We start from the raw sequence: 11,844 nt of genomic DNA on the forward strand, positions 1-11,844 counted from the left end.
CTACGGCAAATTCATTACTTCTCTATATTTTTATTTTAAATCTTATATGTTAAAAAATATTCGTATATATTAATAAGACAGCTAAACTAATTCTGATCTTGAAATTATTTTCTCCCAGTTGTAAAACTCTCAAATTAATGTTTCTGTTTTTCCAACAAATACCTATAGCTCCACAGATCAGTAATGAAGTTTTCTCTGCCAACAACAACGTAACGTAGTCTTTGATTAAGGAATTTAAAAAACGGTTTACATAACTTGGCTTACACTAAGTTGGCTTACCACATTTACACTCATGCAACTGGAAATGTTAACCGAAATAATCGGCAGTGATACACTCTATACTCCACCGTCTGACAATTGACAGCAGCGTGTGCAGTGACAGCGCATTTGTTTACATACGCTGAGCCCCAGAGCTAATTGTAATAAGAATATTACTTTCATCAATTTCCATACTAATTAATCAATATTTTTGAAGTGAAAACTTCTTACTACACTAATTTAAAGTTTATACACTGTATAATGCTTCCTATCTCATTTACTTCCACGTTTAATATTATGAATTTATGTCTGTCTCTCTACTTACACCGACCTTCAAATCACGATGCTAAAGAAGTTTTCACTTAAAAAGTACTAAACTCATAGCAAACTCAGGAGCAAAAGCCGACATAATAATTACGGACAATACAACCGAAATTACGACGGTAATTTTGACGAATGTCTAGGACGTAATAATTGATTACCACTTTTTACGTAAATACCTTGATGAAACAGAGATATATTATTACTTTATTTGTTTTTAAACTGCCATTAACTTATATGGTTTCACAAACTAAACTAAAACTGTCTTTATGGTTGTTCCTTTTTATTTCAGAAATGTAAAAATAGGTAAACAAGTATTCCTAACGTTTATGTAGTAATATTTATCTATCCCAATAAACTTCGTGAATCAATTAACACAGAACATGTTCCCTAGTTTTTTAAAAGTCAATAAAAAGGTATAATCTTATAGGGATGGAAAGAAATTAAAAGTGACTAGTACCATCTTGCTGTTCCTACCCCAACTCTATTATCTGGCGGGTCTCTCGCACAGCAGTACGAAGCCAGTATACCAATAGTTGACAGGCCCAAAGATAGAACACTGATGCTGCACACAGCACCAGAGGTGATGTCGTTCAGAGCTGTTCCAGATTTCGGCTGAATGCAAAGGAGGAGAAGTAGACCAAAAGCGCTGAGGAGCGAGAACGATGATAACACGATGTAACCTGAAAAAATGATATTAATAAAACAGTGTAGCCAACGGCATCCCTGAATTCGTAGAATCCACCATTGGAATTGGCAATTAATGCTTGTATGAAAATAGACATCGTGAGGAATTAGACCCAATCAGGCAAAAGCTGATCACCTATTTGCCCCATGAAACAGATACATAGGACCCAGACCTAAAAGGTTGCAGTGCTGCTGGTTCTTTGGATATATATTACTGCGATGACGTCATATCCTGACACGCGGTATCGGTCAACCTTGGCAAAACCAGACCACCTAGCAATGTAAAATCATATTGAGGTTTCTTCGTACTTCGGTCCCTCCAGTGAGCTTCCATCCAGCCCTTCCGGTGATTGACCACCCCGCGACGAGTCTCACAGGAGACGGTTTTGCACTAGTCGCGGTAAAAAGCCCATTCCAGCAAAGATACGCTACCAAAACAGACCCTGATCCAAGATCCACATTATTGGTATCTGGATCCTATCACTGTTGGAAGTTATAGATAAGGTCCAGGTTAGTCTGAAGTATGGTCTCCTCACTATTTCTGTACCATCGTCACAGAAATATCTTTTTGTCGGGATTTAAACAGGTTGGGAGTTCCTAAAAAACTTACCGGAAATATAATTCCTATTTGGCAAAAGTTGGTTACGTCTTGATCTAAGACCTAATAAACCCAGCAGGAAGCAGGTGAAACCAGAAAGGACTCCAAAGTCCAGGTAGTAACGGCGTCCCACCTGAAAAATATTATGAGCAGCTGAGTTTTATCGTCAGACGTGGGGCAGATTACGAAATACCATCCGTATCACTTCGACGTCCGTCATATCCGAACTGAGCGTTTCTTAAGAGAGTTTTTGCGCCTCGAATATGTGGAACCACCTACCCACTGAAGTTTTACCGACCCAAAACGACTTAGGGTCCTTCAAGAAACGAGCGTGTGAGCCTTCTGGCAATGTGAATGTCCATGGGCGGCGGTATCGCTTCACATCAAGTGAGCTTTTTTGAGAGGATTTTAGGATTTGTTCGACCGGAAGTATTAAATATGAATAAAATAATCATTAATAACACCAATCTAGATGTTCTTTGCTTCGCACGGGCCGGCGGAACCTTGAAACACACGTGGTGTAGGTGATCATGAATCATTCTAGATATTGGTGAATACCACTTGTGTGTATACACAATCACTTGTTTTTATATAATATACACATGAGTAAGAATCTCCAAAAATTGCGTGACATATATATATACTTGAACGCTTCCTTAGTGTGCCGTTAGCAAGCTTTTATCACTAAATACACTGTTCTATTTTCTTCTATTGAAATACTTACAGAATACATCATGTAAAAACTAAGTCCTGTTGTCAAACCGCCGCAGAGCGTCAACATTAGTGCCGCTATGGTTAGAGAAGCGGCAGCGCCATTTTGTTTAAAACTTAAAGACTTGTATGTGTCCTCGGAGTATGTAGACGGTGCTTCAGCTACCCTGCAAATATATATATATATATTACAGGAAACATAATGATTTTAGGTAATAGACGCAATAAACTCATCCTAATAATAATCAGTGGCGCTACAATCTTCTGGCCTGGGGCTCAGATTTCTGTATGACTGCTTTCCGCAACGCAATACATCGAGGAAAGATCATTAAATGAACCATACTTTTTAAATTTGTTTTAACTAATTTATAATGTTTGTTATTTTTACTACTATGTAGGTTTAGAATATTGTTAATGATGTATATTATGTACATTTGTGTGTTGGAATAATACTTTAATATAAGTAATAGTACTAACTTACAAACATTTCTCCATAAATTTAGGGCAAAACATTTTTTTCATACTCAACAGTGCATTTTGGTATCATATTATGCGTACGCGTTTTAAAAATTTGTAAAGTTTTTTTTTACTAAATCCAGTGATGTTTATGTATAGTTTTCGTGCTTTGCTAATTTAAAAAAAATTGGTGATTTTCCTACGAAACAAAATAATGAATTTTAAATATATTTAGTGTGTAAATACGTGTCTCTAACGGTCCATGAAATAATTATTTATATATTATGTAATTGTTCTTTATGTAATATATTAATGCAGAGCAGTGTTAGTCTAGACGCTTCATCGTGGGACTCTCATCCCTGAAGTTCAGATCCCAGCTGTGCACCAATGGACTTTTAATGCGCTTTTAACACTGTTAAATAACACGAGGAAGCCGGCTAGCCTTACCCAACACGACGTCGTGTGACACAGAAGGCTGATCACCTACTTGCCTAATGTCAAATCATTAAACAGATATAGAAATCTGAGGCCCAGACCTAAAAAGGTTGAAAGACCCACTGATGTTTTTTGTTAATATATTTACAATATAATAATACCTACACCGATAATTATACTACATTTATATGTAATAACATAACAAGCAGCTCGTTGGTGATAGGGCTACCTCAATGAAAGAAAAAAATGATAAATCAGTGGCGCTACAACCTGTTTAGGTCTCAGCCGCAAATTTCTGTATCGAGGCATACAAAATTCTACCAATATCACCTCGACCTCCGTCGTTCCACAACTGAGCGTTTTGACTCATATGTCCAGCTGCCCAAGTAAGTATTTTCCAAATCGATACGACTTAGAGTCCTTCAAAGATCGTGTTAAGAGAGCTCGCAACTCGTAAGCCCTCTGGCGTGGCGTTATGTTCCATAAAAAAAACTTACCGTGGCATGATAACAGCTGTAGTCCTGTCTCTCTTATCTTTTACAAACACATCATGTCTGTCAAACTCCGGTAGGCCATAGTTCAGCTTCTGTTGGGCTTTAGGCGAAATGGGTGATGTGGTACTCAAATTGGCGCACGATTTCGACGGTGTCATATTCGTGGGTGTGCTTGATACCATTTTAATGGGCGTCCTCTGTTTTGGACTACGTACTGACGGCTGACTGCCGTAACTCTTCAACTTCCTTGGCGTTGATAAGAGTTCGTGAAGCTTTTGTGTCGCAATCTTCGACGCTATATCTTCATCGGGGACGATCGCGTACCTTAAAGTTTTCCCGTTCACGGTCTTGACTATTTCACTTGGTATCGCTTTCAGTTCGTTCAGATCTGGTGCGTCCACATTGTACTCCTCGATCTCACTTTCGTCAGCTTCGATGATGCGCTTTTTGGTTGGTGAATAGTCTATATCATAACTGTCATAGCGTAATGACAGCTCCTGTTGTTGCTTCAATTGGGCCATCTCTAAATCTTCGCTTCGTGTTCTGCAATGTATGATCGCTCGCGTAGGTTTACACATTAAGGATGCTTGACGATGGAACCTGGCAGGTTTCGGAGGCAGCTCAGGAGGCTCGTCTTTGAGTCTTGATATTCGAAGAGGATTATCTGATATATCTGTTCGTAGAATTCGTGTGTCCGTTCGTGGTGTGTTGGCGCCGAGTGGTGGGACGCGCTTGCGTTCGGGAGAGACAATTCTTGTGCATTTCTGGGCAAGTTCGCTCGCGCAGAACGCTGGATTGGAGTAATATTTATAGACAATCTTTGGTGACTCCATTGTAAGTGTGACTTTTAGTTTTAGTACATTTCTTGCATACGCGTCTTTTAACGGCAATTATTAAGTAAACTAATACACTAGTTCAGTTAAAAACACTTAGTTAACACAATTATAATATACTAATGTGTGACGCACGATTTATATTTTGTTATAACACTTTTGTTGCACACAGCTTATTTACACACGTCCGATCCAACGGTTAACCGTCAACTGAATAGGGGAATTTTCGAAAAAGGCTGGGGTCGGAAATGGCGCGCGCGCACCCCAACGTTAGCACGCGCTGAATTAATTACACAACCATTGGGCCTTATTCGTATATAAATAGGATACAATTTCGTTTAACATACTTTAAGGTCGAATTTTAATAGTTTTCTCTACATGAGGGCCCGGTGTTCAGGGAAAACTAAGTAATAATAACAAATACCATGACGTATGTACTGAAGTCCCAATTGAGGCATGGGACTTTGTTTCCAGCTGTTGGTATTGTGGCAAGGTCTAATCCAAAAGTATTTGAATTAAGGCAAATAGATGTATCGTAATTGCGCAATTTACTAGTACAGTAAAGGATAACGTTGTGGTACTAGAATGTGTAGGCATAGACGGCTGATCACCTACTTGCCTATTAAGAAACAGGTACATAGGATCTAGACCTAAAAGGTTGTAGCTATAACATCGACATAGTCATACGTACGAAGGAAGACATCGTGAGTAATCCTTAGACCCTTAGAAGGCTGATCACCTGCTTCATATTTTCTTTCATCGTTCAAGGGATTGTTAAGTGCACATAGGCAGAAAGTCCATGGGTGTACAACCGGGAATCGAACCTACCTATTTGGTTCCTGTGTTAGCTAAGCCGGCATTAACTCGCTGTGTTGCGATTATTCGTTGAGGAATGCATCAGCTCAGGCACCACCTACCAGTTGCTAACTTAAATCTTTAAATAGCGTACTGGAACCCCACGACCCAAAATTCTACTCTAAAGAGTCCAAAATCAAACTTAGAGGAAGACTTTGTTATTCTCGCCTGCTCTGCGGCCAGCTTTTGTGTGTGTCGATGGGGGTGAGACTAACATGTCCACATATAGCATCTCAATCATCGCCCAACCTCCAAAGGATCAAAGACAAAAAAAAATATTACAAAAATTTAGCAAATTTTCGCCCCTGTGGCAATATTAATGCCGGCATTTCCTCAATTTAATTATAGATTCATGGACATTATAATTGAATATACGCCGTAAAATTGGCGCGAAGTTTTCTACGCATATCCTTAAACCATTGCGCTTCTTCGCTAATTGTTCAATGAAACAAAACAGGAGACACTGCGTTTTATCCTTCAGAGAGCCTTTGTAGTACCACTTACTTAAAAACACAATGCTCACTAACAATCTTAACATATTCTATTCTGTGGGGTGCTGCAAATGTTCAATTCATAATTGTGCTGCTGAAGCGGGATGTTCAGGGTATTAGATGACTCCCCTAGGGAGTCAGTACGGAAAAAGTTTAAGGAATTAAATATTATGACAGTATCCAGTCAATAGTGACTTTCACCAGGCTCCAGAAAATAAACCACTATGTATGGAATTTGTATTCGTTTTTACAACATACTGCTAAGCGAAATAGAGAATTATCGTACGTTAATTGATCAAAGCATTTTATAAATTTGACGATTATTTTAATGATCCTAATCCTAAATAAATTTGGGATTGATTTGCTCCAGTTCAGATATACATGGCTGCTCTGTCTTCTTTTCTGTTCATAAGTGTAGTTGATTAACTATATGAATAAAGTTATATTGAGTTTCGAGTTTATTGAAACGGAAAGTATTCTTCAGCAACTTAGTTTAATAATTTGGAAAATTTATTAAGTCAACCTAAAATAGTTAATTATTCTCTACGACTCAGAGAATTCTAGTGCACTTTCTCATATAACTAAACAATTAAGCATCCTTTTCTATGATGTATAATATTTTTTTCACGTTAAAACGACTTCGTAAGCGGTCAACTGTCACTACTATAAACAAAGAATTAAATTTTCCCTCCAAAACTTACGTAACGCATTTTTTTCGTAGATGCCGCCACGTGCCGTAACGGTTAAAAACAGCTGTCCGGGCGCAGCTGCGGACAGGGAGTGCGCACATTTGGTTAAATAACTGAATTGTATTCGGAACGAAGTAAGAATACAGTTATTTAATTTTTTTATGGAACAGGGGGCAAACAGTCGTTAGGCTCACTTGATGTTAAGCCTATGTACACTCTCTCAACTACAACTAAATAAAATCAACAAAAATCAGAGGCTCATCTGGTGTTAATTGATACTATGGACACTCAATGCTAGAGCTTAGAGGGCTCGCGAGTGCGTTGCCAGCCTTTTTAGAATTGGTACGCTCATGTACAACTAAATCAGAAGAAAAATACCAGGAAACTCATCTGATGTTAAGTGATACCGTGGACACTCAGTGCCAGGGGGACGTGGGTGCTTTGCCGGTCTTTTGAATTGGCACGCTCTTTTCTTGGAGGACCCTAAGTCGAATTGGTTCGGAAATACTTCAGTTAGCAGTTGGTTCCACATAGACGTGGTGCCCTTAAAAACTACCTTTAAAAACGCTCCGTTGTGGACGTCGAGGTGATATGGGTGGAATTTCGTATTCTGCCTAGACGTCCGATGATGAAACTCAGCTGCAGATAGTAATCCGAACAACTGATCACTTACTTGCTTAGTAAGATTATTACAAAACAGATAAAAAATCAGAGACCTTAAAAAGTCGTAGCGTCTGTGGTATATTCTTACTCACTTAAAAAAAACCATAAATTGTCATACATAGCACGTTTTTCGGGGACTGGAGGCTCACGGGCAGACAGGTCACTTTAAAAAAAGTGAAAACCGCCACCCATGGACACCTGCAACGGGGGGCTAGCGGGTGTGTCGCCGGCATTTCTGCCTTACTTGAAGCTGTTTCATTTAAAATAAATTATGTATTTTCTTTCGTAATTCACATTGGCACAAAAGTTTCTTACCTCTGACAATTATGAATAGGCTGATCCATACGTCTCTTTCACACCTTTGTTATGATATTTTTTTCCTATATTGATTATTCTGACATTGACCTTACCAGTATATTTTAGTCTTGGATCTTACATTGACTACATATAGGCATAAAGTTAAAAATATTGCCATTAAAAATAAATAAAAAAGTGCTAACAGCATAGCTTATAACTCTAGCATGTTTATAACTCTATCACACACCGAATGAAGCTTGACCCAAAACTTACGCGTCGAAATAGACTTCCTTGCCTCTTTTACTTATTTTTTAATGATTTATTATCACAAAGAATGATTATCATCTTAAAAATCCACAAACAATTTTCTTGAGTTTCTAGGAAACCGTGTTGCTTGTATGTTTTAAAAAACCTATCAACTTGTGTCTATTTAATAAAATTATCCATATATCGTTAGTTCTCTATACGTTTGACTTAAATAATTAAAATAAACTTCTGTCAAAGTATTTGAAATCCTTACATAAAAAAGCGCGGGAACTTAGTTCATGGTAGACGTACTTTTCATGGTGGTGTAAATTTTATTTAATTTTACTAGTTAAAACGCCGAGGATAAGCTGCTTGTTTTAAAGTTTGTATTATATATAATCTTTATATCATATTTGTGTATAGTGGCATTGTGTCGTCGGTAAGTTATTGTAAATTCTGTAAATATTGTATGAACGAGCCGAACGAACGAACGGGATGAAGGCCATGATGGTCTGAATGGATACGGATTGTTTTTTATCATCTCAGACAGGTGAAGGAAGTCGCAAACGAACTCGTTGTTTGCGCCTTTGACGGCAGTGTACGAAAATTAAGAAAAACAATGGTGGTTCTAGTGGTGATTATTGTCAGTGCGAAAGATTATGCAATATAAAAATGAGATAATTTTAATGAAAAAGTTTCCTTCTAAACCTATACCTCAATCCAAGTCATTTCCACACTCGCAAAATAATAATAATTCACATAACACATCCTCTGAACCATCAACGTCTTACACGGAAAATTCAAATATCTCTCAAGACTATAGCGCGGGAAATTCAAATAACACCAAAGCTACAGCCACCTTCATAGATTCCCGATTGGCCGCACTGAATCCTGTTGAAGTTTCTCCTAATTCAAGACATGTTCAACGTATACAAAGTTCACCTGACGACGGGACCGTTCTCCATCCAAATGTTATGCATTTGGCAATTTTTTAAAGCAGAGCAAATTTGATAATATTATTCCCGGAAGCGTAAAGCGGAAGAAAGATATGCGTAGTTTGCTTTTCCGATTACAAAGACGACATTAATTTTCTAAACTGCAATCTTTTGGAAACGAATAGTTAAATGCCTTCGTTCCCACTTCCAGCATAACAAGAATGGAAGTAGTTCGCGGGGATTGGAAAATAGAGGAAGTTCAACAAAATGTATCCGTACCTATAGGCTACGGAAAAATACTTAAAATAAGACGTTTGAATCGCAAGATGAAAATCAATGACTCGGTTTCTTCGAAAGTTAGTTTGAGCAGATAAACTTTTTACCGTTTTACCAAAACGGATTTTCATGTGCTATAATGATGTTAGAATAGAGATATATTATATTTGAGCAGTGTTGGCCTAGTGGCTTCAGCGTGCGGTGGTCATCCCTGAGGTCGTAGGTTCGATCCCCGGTTGTAGCGCCATTGATTTTTTTTATTTTTATATATTATATCTATACATTATGCTCATACCGGCTCAATAAAGTTAAAGGCCTCAGATTTCTGTATGTTTCATGATCATTTGTTAATCGAATAGGCAAGTTGGTGATCAGCCTTCTGTGCCTGACGCACGCCGTCGAATTTTTCCTCACGATGTTTTCCTTCACCGTTCGAGCTAATGTTAAATGCGCAAATAGAAAGAAAATCCATTGGTGCACAGCCGGGCATCTAACGACCTCAGGGATAAGAGCCGCATGCTGAAGCCACTAGGCCAACACTCCTGAAAGATCTAATATAGATCTAATATGGTTACTAATACCTATTGTCGTTTTTGCACAGTAAAATTGCAGCCATAATTACCAGAATTTCCCTGACAAGTGGACTTAAACATACTCACTTTTTCATAATATGTGCGATTATTGAAGATATGGTTGGAAGGTCGCGATGCTGTCCACATATACTTGTCTATGATGCACTGCATTTGAATTTGGATTGTTATTTTTAACTTTTGATGTACGGTGTCAATATAAAAAATATATTTTCTCATACACAATTAAAATGTTTTTAAGATTGATTTATGTTTTATTTAATTGTTATAGCTGCTAGTCCACCGTATCAGTGGTAACAGAGTGTGGTTGGATTACTATCAAGTGGCGAAAGGAAAAAGCATATTTAAAACTCGAGTATTAGGAGCATGTAACCGTTGACAAAATCAAATTACGATACCTGGTGCTTACAAGCACAGGCGGTTCTTATAAGATACGATTTGTAGGATTACGGTAGTGGTGAAAAAAAGTTTCAAAGAAAAGAGTGCGTTCCTTAAGGAGGCTTAAAGGCAAGGTCAGAGCTATTTTTACTTATATCTCCACCAGAACTTAAGAAAATTAAAGGGTGTAATACATCCAAGGATAGAACCAAAACAAGAAATGTTGACATTCGTAAAAAAACAAAACTAACAGATGCACTTATACACGCTCTAAGGCTTAAATGGAAATGGGCAGGTCATATTGCTAGAGCGCGAGATAAAAGATGGACTATAGAGATAACAAAATGGACTAGACCTACTGGAAAGAGATGTATAGGACGACAAAAGAAAAGATGACATTATAGAACTAGCGGGGAAAAACTGAATGAATGTTGCTCAAGACAAAGAGAAGTTGAAAAATATCGAGGAGGCTTTAACCCTAAAACGGGCCATACAAAAACTAGACCACTGAAAAAGAATTGTAACTTTAAAAATTTATAACTTATACTAACACAACTAATACTAATATTAAGGAATGTAAACTAACCACTTGTTGTATGGATTAATTAATGAAGCTTTAATAATAATGAATCCAAGGAGGCATGGGACAAACTAAAGTCTTTGCATCAAAGTTCAGGGCCGGCAAGAAAGGTTACGCTATTAAAGCAACTAGTATTGAAGAAAATGACTCCACAAGAAGATGTGAGAGACCATCTTAATAATTTTATGGATGTAGTAGGTAAATTAGAAGCCATGGATGTCAAAATTCATCCAGAGTTATTAAGCATAACGATGTTGTACAGTTTACCTACAAATTTCGATAGCATCCGAACGGCAATTGAGTCGAGAGATTTTCTGCCAAGTCCTGACAATTTAAAAATAAAAATCGTAGAAGACTACGAAGCAATAAGGCAAAGCGAAGCATTTTACACAAAGACAAAGAAAAGGGTGCAATTTTGCAAGGATTGCAGTAAGAAAGGGCATTGCAGAGAAGCCTGTTGGTCAAAGAATGATAGTTTCAATAGTTTCGTCTTAACTATTCCTGGATGGCCGAGATGTAGTTCATTTAGCACGCGTTCCTGAAGTGTTCTAGGAATAGGAACGCGCGCTCCTCTTAGTATACAGCCGTCATGTAATGTTAACTCATTGTGACACGACTCCTTGAGACCGAGTGTTCTTAGCGAGATCCCTGAATTAAGTGCCTGTAGTAGAGGTCTGTGTTCTGAATCATTTTTAGTCTCAGTTGCTATCGTATTTAGGTTGATGTCTATAGTATTAATTTGCTCTAATTGGAATTGTAGTTTGGTCTATTTTATTAGTCCTTGTAGACTCTATTGGAAATCTTGATAGGTAGTAGGCATTGGAGTTATTCGCTGAAGTTCTATATTCAATGTTGTAGTCAAATCCGGACAAGAAGTGGTCGTAATGAAATAACCTCATAGTGCTCATTGCTGGTAAGGTTTTATTTGGATGAAATATGCTTGTAAGTGGTTTGTGGTCTGTTATGAGGGAAAATTTTCGGCCGTAGACATAGTAGAAAATTTTTTTTAGTCCCCAGTGAATCGCCGTAGCTTCTTTGTCAATTTGACTAT

At 37.7% G+C, this 11,844-nt stretch overlaps 1 protein-coding gene across 1 annotated transcript; it reads right to left on the bottom strand.

Moving 5' to 3' along the window:
- Positions 1–547: 547 nt before the first annotated feature.
- On the bottom strand, positions 548–4,929 carry LOC123718718. The gene is made up of 4 exons (XM_045675452.1): positions 3,964–4,929; positions 2,589–2,742; positions 1,877–1,997; positions 548–1,262 (listed from the first exon to the last, which is right to left on the bottom strand). The coding sequence occupies exons 1-4, from the start codon at positions 4,791–4,793 to the stop codon at positions 1,033–1,035; spliced, it is 1,335 nt and encodes a 444-aa protein (XP_045531408.1). The 5' UTR covers positions 4,794–4,929; the 3' UTR covers positions 548–1,032.
- Between the last annotated feature and the right edge of the window lie 6,915 nt (positions 4,930–11,844).

This window comes from Pieris brassicae, chromosome Z (assembly GCF_905147105.1).
Source record: "Pieris brassicae chromosome Z, ilPieBrab1.1, whole genome shotgun sequence".
Lineage (NCBI taxonomy): Eukaryota > Metazoa > Arthropoda > Insecta > Lepidoptera > Pieridae > Pieris > Pieris brassicae.

Excerpts from the sequence above, each read along its gene's own strand:
- LOC123718718 (XM_045675452.1), bottom strand. The coding sequence starts at position 4,793 with ATGGAGTCACCAAAGATTGTCTATAAATATTACTCCAATCCAGCGTTC. Across the intron at positions 2,743-3,963 it reads ACAGCTGTTATCATGCCACG|GGTAGCTGAAGCACCGTCTA; the intron begins GTAAGTTTTTTT and ends ATATATTTGCAG. Across the intron at positions 1,998-2,588 it reads GTTTTTACATGATGTATTCT|GTGGGACGCCGTTACTACCT; the intron begins GTAAGTATTTCA and ends AATATTTTTCAG.